Source organism: Rhinoraja longicauda, chromosome 16 (assembly GCF_053455715.1).
Source record: "Rhinoraja longicauda isolate Sanriku21f chromosome 16, sRhiLon1.1, whole genome shotgun sequence".
NCBI classification, from domain to species: Eukaryota; Metazoa; Chordata; class Chondrichthyes; order Rajiformes; family Arhynchobatidae; genus Rhinoraja; species Rhinoraja longicauda.
In genome coordinates, this window is record NC_135968.1 from 1376735 (window position 1) to 1392292 (window position 15558).

Genomic DNA, 15558 nt, shown 5'->3' on the forward strand with positions numbered 1-15558 from the left:
CTCCCCATACCCCCTGACTCCGCTATCCTTAAGAGCTCTATCTAGCTCTCTCTTGAATGCATTCAGAGAATTGGCCTCCACTGCCTTCTGAGGCAGAGAATTCCACAGATTCACAACTCTCTGACTGAAAAAGTTTTTCCTCGTCTCAGTTCTAAATGGCCGACCCCTTATTCTTAAACTGTGGCCCCTGGTTCTGGACTCCCCCAACATTGGGAACATGTTTCCTGCCTCTAACGTGTCCAACCCCTTAATAATCTTATACGTTTCGATAAGAGACAGGGGTGCCCTCCTCACCTTGAGGGAGGACTTGTAGACGTAGGACTCAGAGCCGCCCTCCGTCCGCTTCAGCTTGGTTAAGACCACCAGCTCCTCGAAGAGGAAGACGTTACGTAGAGACCGGCGTCGGCCACAGCACAGGGTGAAGTGGTCTCGCCGAAGCAGCTGCCCCTGCTCCTTCAGGTTCACCTGTAGGTAGAGAGAGCAACGTCACACACGCACGCACGCTCACACACACACACACACACACACACACACACACACACACACACACACACATACACACACACACACAGGGTGAAGTGGTCTCGGCGAAGCAGCTGCCCCTGCTCCTTCAGGTTCACCTGTAGGCAGAGAGAGAGCAACGTCACACACGCACGCACACACGCACACACACACACACACACACACACACACACACACACACACACACAGGGTGAAGTGGTCTCGGCGAAGCAGCTGCCCCTGCTCCTTCAGGTTCACCTGTAGGCAGAGAGAGAGCAACGTCACACACGCACGCACGCACGCACACACACACACACACACACACACACTCACAGAGGGCAGTTATAGAGAGAATGAGGACAGTCACAGAGAGAGTGAGCAACATGACAGAGAGGACCATCACAGAGAGCAATGTCACACACACACAGCACCATCACCGACACAGTGGCATCACCCAGAGAGAGAGAGAGAGAGATAGTGCCAGACACAGTCCCCCCCCCCCCCCCCCCCACAGGGGCACCGTCACAAACACGGGGGTATCTGTACACTGACCGGTGTCTCTCAGTCCATCTCTCTCTCTCTCTCTCTCTCTCTCTCTCTCTCTCCCTCTCTCTCTCTCTCAGGGACACTGCCCTGTGTCTCTCCGCCCCCCTCCCCTGCCCTCACTCACGTCACAGCCGCGGATGGAGTCCATGGCGAGCAGGTCGTTCCCGTGCCGGAGCTGGAAGTCGACCATGTTGGCGGCAGCGTGCAGCTGCAGCCTGTGTCTGCCCTGGTCGTCGGTGCATTCTGCCGCCAGCTCCCGCAGCAGCAGGCCGTAGCTGATCATGCGCTGGACGGGCTCCAGCAGGTGAGCGGCCAGGTCGGAGCGGTCTCGCAGCAGCAGCTGCCGCCTCTGGGGGGAGGTAGAGAGTCAGGGACCCTGGAAGTCAGGCCCTCCGTCCCCTCAGGCCCTTCGGCCCTCCGTCCCCTCAGGCCCTTCGGCCCTCCTCCCCTCAGGCCCTTCAGCCCTCCATCCCCTCAGGCCCTTCGGCCCAGCGCACAGAAACAGGCCCCTCGGCCCTCCCCGCAAAAACATGCCCTTTAGCCCATCGCACAGAAACATATAAGATTATTAGATTGCTATTGAGGGCGTGCAGCGTAGGTTCACCAGGTTAATTCCCGGAATGGCGGGACTGTCGTATGTTGAAAGGCTGGGGCGACTAGGCTTGTATACACTGGAATTTAGAAGGATGAGAGGGGATCTTATCGAAACGTCTAAGATTATTAAAGGGTTGGACACGTTAGAGGCAGGAAACATGTTCCCAATGTTGGGGGAGTCCAGAACATGGGGCCACAGTTTAAGAATAAGGGGTTGGCCATTTAGAACGGAGATGAGGAAAAGCTTTTTCAGTCAGAGAGTTGTGAATCTGTGCAATTCTCTGCCTCAGAAGGCAGTGGAGGCCAATTCTCTGAATGCATTCAAGAGAGAGCAGGATAGAGCTCTTAACGATAGCGGATTTATTCACAAAATGCTGGAGTAACTCAGCAGGTCAGGCAGCATCTCGGGAGAGAAGGAATGGGTGACGTTTCGGGTCGAGACCCTTCTTCAGACTGATGAAGGATCTTCAGACTAAGGATAGCGGAGTCAGGGGGTATGGGGAGAAGGCAGGAACGGGGTACTGATTGAGAATGATCAGCCATGATCACATTGGATGGTGGTGCTGGCTCGAAGGGCCGAATGGCCTACTCCTGCACCTATTGTCTATTGTCTATTGCCCTACAGCCCAGCGCATAGAAACAGGCCCTTGGGCCCAGCGCACAGAAACAGGCCCTTGGGCCCAGCGCACAGAAACAGGCCCTTGGGCCCAGCGCACAGAAACAGGCCCTTCAGCCCAGCGCACAGAAACAGGCCCTTCGGCCCAGCGCACAGAAACAGGCCCTTGGGCCCAGCGCACAGAAACAGGCCCTTCGGCCCAGCGCACAGAAACAGGCCCTTCGGCCCAGCGCACAGAAACAGGCCCTTGGGCCCAGCGCACAGAAACAGGCCCTTGGGCCCAGCGCACAGAAACAGGCCCTTCGGCCCAGCGCACAGAAACAGGCCCTTGGGCCCAGCGCACAGAAACAGGCCCTTCGGCCCATTGTACAGGGTTGCTGCCTTACTGCGCCAGAGACCCGAGTTTAATCCCAACTGGAGAAAACCCCTCGCGGTCACGGGGAGAACGTGCAAATTCCGTACAGACAGCGCCCGTGGTCAGGATTGAACCGGGGTCTCTGGCGCTGTGAGGCAGCAACTCTACCGCTGCGCCACCGTGCCGCCCCGCGCACGTGAGACCGATACCACAACCACGCAGCCGTGTGTCGCAAGCCTCACGACAGAGCATGTTTGGAACTAAAGCCTCAGTCGGAGGTTACAAGCTGGAAAGGGCACGGAGAAGATTCACGAGGATGTTGCCAGGACTCCAGGGCCTGAGCTACGGGGAGAGGATGAGCAGGCTGGGACTCTACTCCTTGGAGCACAGGAGGATGAGGGGTGAAGTGTCCAAAATCATGAGAGGAATAGATTGGGTAGATGCACAGAGTCTCCAGGGCATGTAGGTGAATCGAGGACCAGAGGACAAAGGCTTATGGTAATGGGGGGAAAGATTTAATAGGAATCTGAGGGGTAACGTTTTCACTCGCAGGGTGGTGGGTGTGTGGAACGAGCTGCCGGAGGAGGTAGTTGAGGCAGGGACTATCGCAATGTTTAAGAAACAATTAGACAGGTACATGGATAGGACGGGTTTGGAGGGATGTGGGCCAATCGCAGGCAGGTGGGACCAGTGTAGATGGGGCTTGCTGGCCGGTGAGGGCAAATTGGGACGAAGGGCCTGTGTCTGTGACTCACTCCACAGTCATAGAGTCTGGCTATAGGCTCGTGGTCAACCCCCCACCCTCTCGGGAAACACCCCCGAGGGAAGGGGAAGGGAGGGGCGGAGAAATCGGGCAGCGTCTTGTTACCTTGAAGAAGATGTTGCCGTGGGCGGTGAGCAGAGCGTCAGACTGTGGCTTGTTCTTCACGTACATGGCGTAGAGGGAGAACTGCTCTCTCTGTGGGCCAGAGGGTGGGGGGGGTGAGGGGTGGGGTGGAGCAGAGGAAGGGGAGGGGGTGGGGGGTTTGGGGTTTGGGGTGATGGAGGAGGAGGGGATGAGGAGTGGGAAAAAGCAGAGGAAGGAGAGGAGGGGACGGAGGAAGGGGGAGCGAGTGGGGGGTTTGGGGTGATGGAGGAGGGGGGTGAGGGGTGGGGTGGAGCAGAGGAAGGGGAGGGAGTGGAGGAGAGAGGGGTGATGGAGGAGGAGAGGAAGGGGAGTGGGGAGGAGGGGGTAAGGAGGGGGTGGGGTGTTTGGGGTGAGGGAGGAGGAGGGGGTGAGGAGTGGCGGAGGTGGAGAGGAGGGGGGTTTGGGACGAGGGGTGCAGAGGAGGAATCGAGGGGGAGGGGAAGTGGAGAGAGAAAACAAAGGGGAGTCAAGTCACAATCAGCGGGAACAAGGTGATGAGGGTCGACATCTCAGAGAGACTTCAGCCCCTTGAGGAGAAGAATCTTCCCTTGGCCTCCCGGAGAGGGAATACCTCTCCATCTTCACAGGGAGACCCCGCACCCAGTTCTGGACCCCCCCCCCCCTGTGAGGGAACCCCCCACCCCCCCCTCAGCTTCTCAGAACACCCCACTCCCTTCCATTCCAGATCTCCCGCATCTCAGTAACATCTTGTTCCCCGAAACCCAGCCCCGACCTGCCCAACCCTTCCAGTTTCAGTCCAGTTTAGTTTATTGTGACGTGTGCCGAGGTACAGTGAAAAGCTTTTGTTGCGCGCTAACCAGCCTGGGGAAAGACAAGACATGATTACAATCGAGCCAAACCACAGTGTGCAGACACATGACAAGGGAACCAGGCTTAGTGCAAAGGTAAAGCTGGTAAAGTCTGATCAAACATCGTCTGAGTATAAGACAATAACTGCAGATGCTGGTACAAATCGAAGGTATTTATTCACAAAATGCTGGAGTAACTCAGCGGGTCAGGCAGCATCTCAGGAGAGAAGGAATGGGTGACGTTTTGGGTCGAGACCCTTCTTCAGTCTGCCTGACCCGCTGAGTTACTCCAGCATTTTGTGAATAAACATAGTCTGAGGGTCACCAATGAGGTAGATAGTAAGTCAGGATCGCTCTCTAGTTGGTGAGAGGACGGTTCAGTTGCCTGATCACAGCTGGGAAGAAACTGTCCCTGAATCTGGAGGTGGGGGTCTCCACGCTTCTGTTCCTTTTGCCTGATGGGAGAGGGGGGAAGAGGGAGTGGCCGGGGGTGGGACTGGTCCTTGATTATGCTGCTGGCCTTGTCGAGGCAGCGTGAGGTGTAGATGGAGTCAGTGGAAGGGAGGTTGGATGGTGTGATGGTCTGGGCTGTGTCCACCATTTGCTGCAATTTCTAGCAGGCTTTACCTTGCACTAAACGGTGTTCCCTTATCATGTATCTATACGCTGCGAATGGCTCGATTGTGATCATGCGTTGTCTTTCCACTAACTGCTTAGCACGCAACAAAAGCTTTTCACTGCACCTCGGTACATGTGATAATAAACTAATCCAACCAACTAACAGTGTAGTTCCTCCTGCGATACAGAGAACAACATCGCCTGGAACCCGAACCACAGTCCCCCCCTGGGGAGGGGATGGGAGTGGGGGGAATGGGAGAGGAGTGGAGGGAATGGGAGAGGAGTGGAGGGAATGAGAGAGGAGTGGAGGGAGAGGGGAAGGGGATGGGAGAGAAGTGAAGGGGGTAGGAGAGGAGTGAAGAGGTGGGAGAGGAGTGAAGGAGGTGGGAGAGGAGTGGAGGGGGTGGGAGAGGAGTGAAGGGAATGGGAGAGGAGTGGAGGGGGGAGAGGATAGGAGTGGGGCGAGAGGATAGGAGTGAAGAGAATGGAGGGGAGTAGCGGGAATGGGAGTGGAATGAAGGGGATGGGGAGGAGTGGAGGGGGGAGAGGTTACGAGTGGAGAGTGTGGGAGTGGAGGGAATGGGAGAGGAGTGGTGGATGGGAAAGCATAGGAGTAGAGGGGATGGGAGTGGAGGGGATGGGAGAGGAGTGAAGGGGTGGGGGAGGAGTGGAGGGGCGGGGAGGGGAGTGAAGCAGATGGGAGAGGCGGGGAGGGGAGTGGAGCGGATGGGACGGGAGGGGTGGGGAGTGGAGGGGATGGGAGGGGAGTGGATGAGATGGGTAGACAGCGGATGGGAGTGGAGGGGATGGGAGAGGAGGGGGATGGGAGAGGAGGGGATGGGAGAGGAGGGGATGGGAGAGGAGGGGATGGGAGAGGAGGGGATGGGAGAGGAGGGGATGGGAGTGGAGGGGAGGGGATGGGAGAGGAGGGGATGGGAGTGGAGGGGCGGGGAGGGAAGTGGAGCAGATGGGAGGGGCGGGGAGTGGAGGGGATGGGAGAGGAGGGGATGGGAGTGGAGGGGATGGGATGGGATGGGAATGGCGGGGAGTGCTGCCTGACCCGAGGGCCCGCTACGTACGTGAGCGAGGAAGCGCTCGCCCAGGCGCAGTGGGCAGGCCGCGCTGGCCTCCAGCGCTGGCAGGAGGTGCTCTCTGTGGAAGTCCAGCAGCTTCTCCAGGTTGCTGAAGAGCGGGCCCCTCTTGCCCCGCAGCTCCGCCGGCACGTCGGGGCGATCCAGGTCCGGCAGGTAGCTGCCCGTCACCAGCTCCAGCGAGCTCACGTAATGCCGCTCTGCCGCCAGAGCTTGCGCCAGAGCGCGGCGCGGCCTGCTGCATTACGGGGGGTGGGGGGGGGGGGAGAGAGGGACAGAGGGAGGGAGGGAGAGAGGGTGGGACGGGTCCAAGCAGAGAGCAGGTTAGTGGTGTTACCAAGCACTGTAACCCCCTCCCACTCCCACACTGACCTCTCTGTCCTGGGCCTCCTCCACTGTCAGAGTGAAGCCAAACACAAAGTGGAGGAACAGCACCTCATATTTCGCTTGGGCAGCTCACACCCCAGTGGTACGAACATTGATGCAAAGTAACCCTTGCATCCCCTCTCCCTTCATCCCTCTCTCTGCCAACCATGATTTAGCTCTCGGGGCTAACGGAATCAAGGGATGTGGGGGAAACAAGGAGGAACGGGATACTGATTTTAGTTGATCGGCCATGATCCTATTGAATGGCGATGGCCTGCACCTATTGTTTATGTTTATGTTTCTGCCGTGCCAGCTTCAAAGTGGTCTTGTTAAGTCTCACTGTCTGTAACTTGTTTTCACCTAGCCCACAGCTCGCACTGGGCTGTTTCCTTTATCACCGTTACTTTCTTGCATCATTAAGTTGTTCTATATCAGAAGGCAGTGGAGGACAAGTCTCTGAATGCATTCAAGAGAGAGCTAGATCCCACATAGGAGATTGGGGTACAAACTTAAAGCACACGGGATTGAGGGTTCAGTGTTGAGGTGGATAGAAAATTGGTTGGCGGACAGGAAGCAAAGAGTAGGAATAAACGTGTCCTTTTCGGAATGGCAGGCAGTGACTAGTGGGGTACCGCAAGGCTCAGTGCTGGGACCCCAGTTATTTACAGTGTATATTAATGATTTGGACGAGGGAATTGAATGCAACATCTCTAAGTTTGCGGATGACACGAAGCTGGGGGGCAGTGTTAGCTGCGAGGAGGATGCTAGGAGGCTGCAGAGTGACTTGGATAGATTAGGCGAGTGGGCAAATGCATGGCAGATGCAATATAATGTGGATAAATGTGAGGTTATCCACTTTGGCGGCAAGAACAGGAAAGCAGAGTATTACCTGAATGGTGGCCAATTGGGAGAAGGGGAGATGCAACGTGACCTGGGTGTCATGGTGCACCAGTCATTGAAAGCAAGCATGCAGGTGCAGCAGGCAGTGAAGAAAGCGAATGGTATGTTGGCATTCATAGCAAGTGGATTTGAGTTTAGGAGCAGGGAGGTTCTGCTGCAGTTGTACATGGCCTTGGTGAGACTGCACCTGGAGTATTGTGTGCAGTTTTGGTCTCCTACCCTGAGGAAAGACGTTCTTGCCTTAGAGGGAGTACAGAGAAGGTTCACCAGATTGATCCCTGGGATGGCGGGACTTACATATGAGGAAAGACTGGGTAGACTGGGCTTGAACTCGCTGGAATTTAGAAGACTGAGGGGGGATCTTATAGAAACATATAAAATTCTTAAGGGGTTGGAGAGGCTAGATGCGGGAAGATTGTTCCGATGTTGGGGAAGTCCAGAACCAGGGGTCACAGCTTAAGGATAAGGGGGAAGTCTTTTAGGACCGAGATGAGAAAACATTTCTTCACACAGAGAGTGGTGAGTCTGTGGAATTCTCTGCCACAGAAGGTAGTTGAGGCCAGTTCATTGGCTATATTTAAGAGGGAGTTAGATGTGGCCCTTTTTGCTAAAGGGATCAGGGGGTATGGAGAGAAGGCAGGTACAGGCTACTGAGCTGGATGATCAGCCATGATCATATTGAATGGCGGTGCAGGCTTGAAGGGCCGAATGGCCTACTCCTGCACCTATTTTCTATGTTTCTATGTTTCTAGATAGAGCTCTGAAGGATAGCGGAGTCAGGGGGTATGGGGAGAAGGCAGGAACGGGGGTACTGATTGAGAATGATCAGCCATGATCACATTGAATGGCGGTGAAGGGCCGAATGGCCTCCTTCTGCACCTATTGTCTATCTCTCTATATCAGCGTCTATATCTCCCGTTTCCCTTGCCCCTGACTCAGTCTGAAGAAGGGTCTCGACCCGAAACGTCACCTATTCCTTCTCTCCAGAGATGCTGTCTGAGTTACTCCAGCTTTTTTGCCTATCTTATGTTAGCGGTCGGGTTTAATTTAGTTTAGGTTAGTGTCAGGATGGCCCTGTGGTTTATAGATATAAGACATAGGAGCAGAATTAGGCCATTCAGCCCATTGAGTCTGCTCCGCCATTGTTTAGACATCATAGATACAGTGTGGAAACATGCCCTTCGGCCCACCGAGTCTATGCAGACCAGCAATCCCTGCACACTAACAATATCCCACACATTAACTTACAACCTGCGCGTCTTTGGAGTGTGGGTGGAAACCGGAGCACCCGGAGAAAACCCACGCAGTCATATCATATCATATCATCATATATATACAGCCGGAAACAGGCCTTTTCGGCCCACCAAGTCCGTGCCTCCCAGCAATCCCCGTACATTAACACTATCCTACACCCACTAGGGACAATTTTTACATTTACCCAGCCAATTAACCTACATACCTGTACGTCTTTGGAGTCACGGGGAGAACGTACAAACATCCTCCGTCATCAGAATCGGGCCCAGGGAGGGAGAGGGAGGGGAAAGGGATGGAGAGGGAGGGGAAGAGAGGGGAAAGGCAGGGAGAGGACGGGAAGAGAGGGGAAAGGGAGGGAGAGGAGGAGGAATAGGAGGGAGCGGAGGGGGAAGAGAGAGGAGGGGAAAGTGAGGGAGAACAGGGGAGGCGAAGGGAGGGAGAGCGGAAAGGGAGAGGAGGGGAAAGGAAGGGAGTGAGGGGAAGGGGAGGGAGGGAGAGAAGGGGGAGGGGAATGGAAAGGAAGGGAGGGAGGGGAAAGGGAAGAGAGAACCGGGGAAGGGAGAGGAAGGGAAGGGAGGGAGGGAGAGATGCGGAAAGGAAGGGGAGGGGAGAGGAGGGGAGGAGTACGTATTGTATGTATTGTCCTTCTGCTGCTGGGACAGCACGGTTTTCAGTGTACCTCGGTACAGGTGACACTACATGAGACTGAGTGGAGGGGGAGCTGAGGAGGGTTCATTGCCCACCTACCTGCCCTTGGCGGGGTGGCTGTATGTCGGGCGAGTCTCCCCAGGGTGCCTGTGCCAGCCCCCTCTGCCCTGCGGCCCAGCATCACGTGCTCTCGGGGGGGAGCAGGTTCGATCCACCAGCTGGCTGCTGCTCACCTCCAGGCCCCTGATCAGCACCCCGGGCCCTGCGGCCCCCCCGGGCCCCAGTTCAAAGCTCTGCGCCTTCTTCAGCGGCGGCCTCCAGTCCGGGGCCGGGGCCGGTGGCGGGAAGGGAGGGTGGGGGCAGGGGGCCCGCACGTCTGGGGTGGAGATGGCGGAGGGGCGAGGGGGTGAGGGGGCTGCTGCTGAGCGACCAGGCGCTGAGCCAGGAGGGGCCGGAGGGGCGGGGGCTCCGACGCTGGGGGCAGGGGGGTGCGGCTGCCACCCAGACAGGAGGCAGCACCCTCGGGTGCTCTGCGGTGGCCCGGGGGGGGAGGGCCGGGTGCTCGGGGCCAGCCCTCCGGCCCCCCCGTCTCGGGGACCGCGGGGCGGGGACGGGCCTGCCCCTGCGGGCTGGGCGGGGAGGGGCGCCTGTTGTCTGGCGATACGCGGTCTCCCGGGGACAGGGGCCGGTCCGGAGACAGGCGGTCTCCCGGGGACGGGCGGCGATCAGGGGATGGGCGAGGGTGCGGGGGACAAGCCGACGGTGGACAGAGACTGGAGGCTCCCCCGAGACCTGCTGTCGTCCTGTAGAGGGGGGAAGAAATAGAGGGAGAGAAAGGAGAGCAAGAGAGTGAGTCTGTCATTTTGTGTCGGTGTGTGTGTGACAGTATGAGAGTGCGTCTGCGTGTGGCAGTGTGTGCGTGCGTGTGTACATTTGTGCGTTTTGTGAAACTGTGCGTCTGTGTGTTTGTGAGTGTGTCTGTTTCTGTGTGTGCGTTTGTGTGTTTGTGAGTGTGTATCTATATTTCTGTGTGTGTGACTGTGTGTGTGTGTCATATCATATCATATCTATACAGCCGGAAACAGGCCTTTTCGGCCCTCCACGTCCGTGCCGCCCAGCGATCCCCATACATTAACACTATCCTACACCCACTAGGGACAATTTTTACATTTACCCAGCCAATTAACCTACATAACCTGTCCGTATTTCTGTGTGTGTGACAGTGCATGTGGGTTTTTTGTGCGCGTGTGTCTGTATTTTTGTGTGTATGTGTGTGTATATGTGTCTGTATTTCGGTGCATATGTGTGTGTCTGTATTTCTGTGTGTGTGTGTGTGTGTGTGTGTGTGTGTGTGTGTGTGTGTGTGTGTGTGTGTGTGTGTGTGTGTGTGTGTGTGTGTATTTCTGTGTGTGTGTGTGTGTGTATTTCTGTGTGTGTGTGTGTATTTCTGTGTGTGTGTGTGTGTGTGTGTGTCTGTATTTCTGTGTGTGTGTGTGTCGTGTGTGTGTGTGTGTGTGTGTGTGTGTGTGTGTGTCTGTATTTCTGTGTGTGTGTGTGTGTGTGTGTGTGTGTGTCTGTCTGTATTTCTGTGTGTGCATGTGTGTGTGTCTGTATTTCTGTGTGTGTGTGTGTGTGTGTGTGTGTGTATTTCTGTATGCGTGTTTGTGACAGTGTAATGTATCTGTATTTCTGTGCATGTCTGCCTTTATTTCTGTGTGTGCATGTGTGTGGGTGTCTATTTCTGTGTGTGTGTCTGTATTTCTGTGTGTGTGTGTGTGTCTGTATTTCTGTGTGTGTGTGTGTGTGTCTGTATTTCTCTGTGTGTGTGTGTATGTGTATTTCTGTGTGTGTGTGTGTGTATTTCTGTGTGTGTGTGCGTATGTGTATTTCTGGGTGTGTGTGTATTTCTGGGTGTGTGTGTATTTCTGTGTGTGTGTGTGTGTGTGTGTGTGTGTGTGTGTATTTCTGTGTGTGTGTGTGTGTGTGTGTGTGTGTGTGTGTGTGTGTGTGTGTGTGTGTGTGTGTGTATTTCTGTGTGTGTGTGTGTGTGTGTGTGTATTTCTGTGTGTGTGTGTATGTGTATTTCTGGGTGTGTGTGTGTGTGTGTATTTCTGGGTGTGTGTGTATTTCTGTGTGTGTGTGTATTTCTGTGTGTGTGTGTGTGTGTGTGTGTATTTCTGTGTGTATTTCTGTGTGTGTGTATTTCTGTGTGTGTGTGTGTGTGTGTGTGTGTATTTCTGAGTGTGTGTGTGAGTTCACGATGTGTACGTGTATTGGTCAGAGTTTTGCTGTGACAGCCGTGTCGCGGTCAGTGTACTGCTCGTGCCACCCTGCACCTCCCCTGGTTGACCGCCCGGTCAGTGTACCGCTCGTGCCACCCTGCACCTCCCCTGGTTCACCGCGTGTGTGTGTATTTCTGTGTGTGTGTGTGTGTGTGTGTGTGTGTGTGTGTGTATTTCTGTGTGTGTGTGTGTGTGTGTGTATTTCTGTGTGTGTGTATGTGTGTGTGTGTGTATTTCTGTGTGTGTGTATGTGTGTGCGTGTGTATTTCTGTGTGTGTGTGTGTATGTGTATTTCTGTGTGTGTGTGTGTGTGTGTGTGTGTGTGTGTGTGTGTGTATTTCTGTGTGTGTGTGTGTGTGTGTGTGTGTGTGTGTGTGTGTGTGTATTTCTGTGTGTGTGTATGTGTGTGCATGTGTATTTCTGTGTGTGTGTGTGTATGTGTATTTCTGTGTGTGTGTGTGTGTGTGTGTGTGTGTGTGTATTTCTGTGTGTGTGTGTATTTCTGTGTGTGTGTGTGTGTGTGTATTTCTGTGTGTGTGTGTGTGTGTGTATTTCTGTGTGTGTGTGTGTGTGTGTATTTCTGTGTGTGTATGTGTGTATTTCTGTGTGTGTGTGTGTGTATTTCTGTGTGTGTGTGTGTGTGTGTGTGTATTTCTGTGTGTGTGTGTATGTGTATTTCTGGGTGTGTGTGTGTGTGTGTGTATTTCTGGGTGTGTGTGTATTTCTGGGTGTGTGTGTATTTCTGTGTGTGTGTGTGTGTGTGTGTGTGTATTTCTGTGTGTGTGTGTGTCAGTGACAGTGCGTGTGTATTTCTGGGTGTGTGTGTGTGTGTGTGTGTGTTTCTGGGTGTGTGTGTATTTCTGTGTGTGTGTGTGTGTGTATTTCTGTGTGTGTGTGTGTGTGTGTGTGTGTGTGTGTGTGTGTATTTCTGTGTGTGTGTGTGTGAGTGTATTTCTGTGTGTGTGTATTTCTGTGTGTGTGTGTATTTCTGTGTGTGTGTGTGTGTGTGTATTTCTGTGTGTGTGTATTTCTGTGTGTGTGTATTTCTGTGTGTGTGTGTGTGTGTGTGTGTATTTCTGAGTGTGTGTGTGTGAGTTCAGGATGTGTACGTGTATTGGTCAGAGTTTTGCTGTGACAGCCGTGTCGCGGTCAGTGTACCGCTCGTGCCACCCTGCACCTCCCCTGGTTCACGGCCCGGTCAGTGTACCGCTCGTGCCACCCTGCACGTCCCCTGGTTGACCGCCCGGTCAGTGTACTGCTCGTGCCACCCTGCACCTCCCCTGGTTGACCGCCCGGTCAGTGTACCGCTCGTGCCACCCTGCCCCTCCCCTGGTTCACGGCCCCGGTCAGTGTACCGCTCGTGCCACCCTGCCCCTCCCCTGGTTGACCGCCGCGTCAGTGTACCGCTCGTGCCACCCTGCCCCGTCCCCTGGTTGACCGCCCGGTCAGTGTACTGCTCGTGCCACCCTGCACCTCCCCTGGTTGACCGCCCGGTCAGTGTACCGCTCGTGCCACCCTGCACCTCCCCTGGTTGACCGCCCGGTCAGTGTACCGCTCGTGCCACCCTGCCCCTCCCCTGGTTGACCGCCCGGTCAGTGTACTGCTCGTGCCACCCTGCACCTCCCCTGGTTGACCGCCCGGTCAGTGTACCGCTCGTGCCACCCTGCCCCGTCCCCTGGTTGACCGCCCGGTCAGTGTACTGCTCGTGCCACCCTGCACCTCCCCTGGTTCACGGCCCGGTCAGTGTACCGCTCGTGCCACCCTGCCCCTCCCCTGGTTGACCGCCCGGTCAGTGTACCGCTCGTGCCACCCTGCCCCTCCCCTGGTTGACCGCCCGGTCAGTGTACCGCTCGTGCCACCCTGCCCCCTCCCCCGGTTGACCGCCCGGTCAGTGTACCGCTCGTGCCACCCTGCCCCTCCCCTGGTTGACCGCCCGGTCAGTGTACCGCTCATGCCACCCTGCCCCTCCCCTGGTTCACCGCGTCAGTGTACCGCTCGTGCCACCCTGCCCCTCCCCTGGTTCAGGGCCCGGTCAGTGTACCGCTCGTGCCACCCTGCCCCTCCCCTGGTTCACCCCGTCAGTGTACCACTCGAGCCGCCCTGCCCTTCCCCTGGTTCTCCGCCAGGCTGGGTCTCACCGTCTGGAGGAGCTGGTGCAGCCGGATGGTCTTGTCGAGGTGGAGTCGCTGCTGGTCGAGGCGCTGGCTGAAGCGCGCCAGTCCCGCTCCGTACCCCGTCAGCTGGGCAGCGTAGGGCTGCAGACGGGGGGAGACTCCCGCGTCCCAGCCGGACATTCCCTGAAGGAGGCGCTGGGCCCTCTGGCTGCGCTCCTGGGCAGAGAAATGGGAGGCGGGTCAGGAGCATTGGGACACGCTGCGTCGGAGCAGAGGAGGCCGCTCGGCCCCTTCCCCCCCTGCTCTCCCACTGCAAACACCACATTCCCGTCCACTCACTCCCTCCCTCGACCTCACCCACATTCCCAGCCTTGATCCCACCGCGCTTAGAGGGGGATGGTCCCAAAGAAGAATTTAGAAGGATGAGAGGGGATCTTATCGAAACGTATAAGATTATTAAGGGGTTGGACACGTTAGAGGCAGGAAACATGTTCCCAATGTTGGGGGAGTCCAGAACCAGGGGCCACAGTTTAAGAATAAGGGGTCGGCCATTTAGAACTGAGATGAGGAAAAACTTTTTCAGTCAGAGAGTTGTGAATCTGTGGAATTCTCTGCCTCAGAAGGCAGTGGAGGCCAATTCTCTGAATGCGTTCAAGAGAGAGCTAGATAGAGCTCTTAAGGATAGCGGAGTCAGGGGGTATGGGGAGAAGGCAGGAACGGGGTACTGATTGAGAATGATCAGCTTCAGAGTTAAAGGACGTTCCTGTAGGAAGACGAGGAGTAATTTCTCGGGTCAGAGGGTGGTGAATCTGTGGAATCCATTGCCACAGAAGGCTGTGGAGGCCAAGTCAATGGATAATTTTGTCGGAGATAGATAAGAATCTAGTATAGGGTAATCATGGGAGAAGGCAGGAGAACGGGGTTGAGTGGGAGAGAAAGATCAGCCGTGATTGAATGGCGGAGTGAACTTGATGAGCTGAATGGCCTAATGATGCTATCACTTATGAGGACGGACGGCTGGCCTGGGGTTGCCACACCACGTGAAGGAGTGTGTAGGAAGGAACTGCAGACGCTGGTTTAAACCGAAGGTAGGCGCAAAAAAGCTGGAGTAACAGGCAGCATCACTGGATAGAAGGAATGGGTGATGTTTCGGGTAGAGACATCTGAAGAAGGGTCTCAACCCGAAACGTCATCCATTCCTTCCCTCCAGAGATGCTGCCTGTCTAGTTTAGTTTAGAGATACAGCATGGAAACAGGCCCTTCAGCCCACCGGGTCCACACTGACCAGCAATCCCCGTGTATTAGAAACATAGAAAATAGGTGCAGGAGTAGGCCATTCGGCCCTTCGAGCCTGCACCGTCATTCAATATGATCATGGCTGATCATCCAACTCAGTATCCTGTACCTGCCTTCTCTCCATACCCCCTGATCCCTTTAGCCACAAGGGCCACATCTAACTCCCTCTTAAATATAGCCAATGAACTGGCCTCAACTACCTTCTGTGGCAGAGAATTCCACAGATTCACCACTCTCTGTGTGAAAAAAAACTTTCTCATCTCAGTCCTAAAAGACTTCCCTCTTATCCTTAAACTGTGACCCCTTGTTCTGGACTTCCCCAACATCGGGAACAATCTTCCTGCATCTAGCCTGTCCAACCCCTTAAGAATTTTGTAAGTTTCTATAAGATCCCCCCTCAATCTTCTAAATTCCAGCGAGTATTAAACTATTTCAACACAACACACTGAGGACAATTTACACATGCACCAAGCCAATTAACCTACATACCTGTACGTCTTGGGCGCGTGGGAGAAAACCAAAGATCACGCGGTCACGGGGAGAACGTACAAACTCCGTACACACAGCACCCGTAGTCGGGATTGAACCCGGGTCTCCGGTGCTGCAAGCGCTGTAAGGCAGTGACTCTACCGCTGCGCCACCCTGAATTTTTTTTTCTCTC

The 15558-nt window shown here is 55.3% G+C and overlaps 1 protein-coding gene and 1 long non-coding RNA gene across 2 annotated transcripts in view; both read right to left on the reverse strand.

Annotated features, from left to right (window-relative positions):
* Positions 1–9930, reverse strand: part of LOC144601282 (pleckstrin homology domain-containing family G member 4B-like) — a gene marked incomplete at its 5' end in the record, with an annotated part of 26038 nt that extends 16108 nt beyond the window's left edge. The window contains 6 exon segments of the mRNA XM_078413310.1: positions 295–465; positions 1172–1396; positions 3481–3570; positions 6026–6275; positions 9301–9401; positions 9403–9930. Of these exon segments, the coding sequence (XP_078269436.1) occupies positions 295–465; positions 1172–1396; positions 3481–3570; positions 6026–6275; positions 9301–9401; positions 9403–9930 (1365 nt within the window).
* LOC144600854 (uncharacterized) lies at positions 9788–13812 on the reverse strand. Its single transcript, XR_013548188.1, has 2 exons — positions 13626–13812; positions 9788–10008 (listed from the first exon to the last, which is right to left on the reverse strand). It is a non-coding gene; the product is annotated as an uncharacterized LOC144600854 (long non-coding RNA).
* Positions 13813–15558: the final 1746 nt, after the last annotated feature.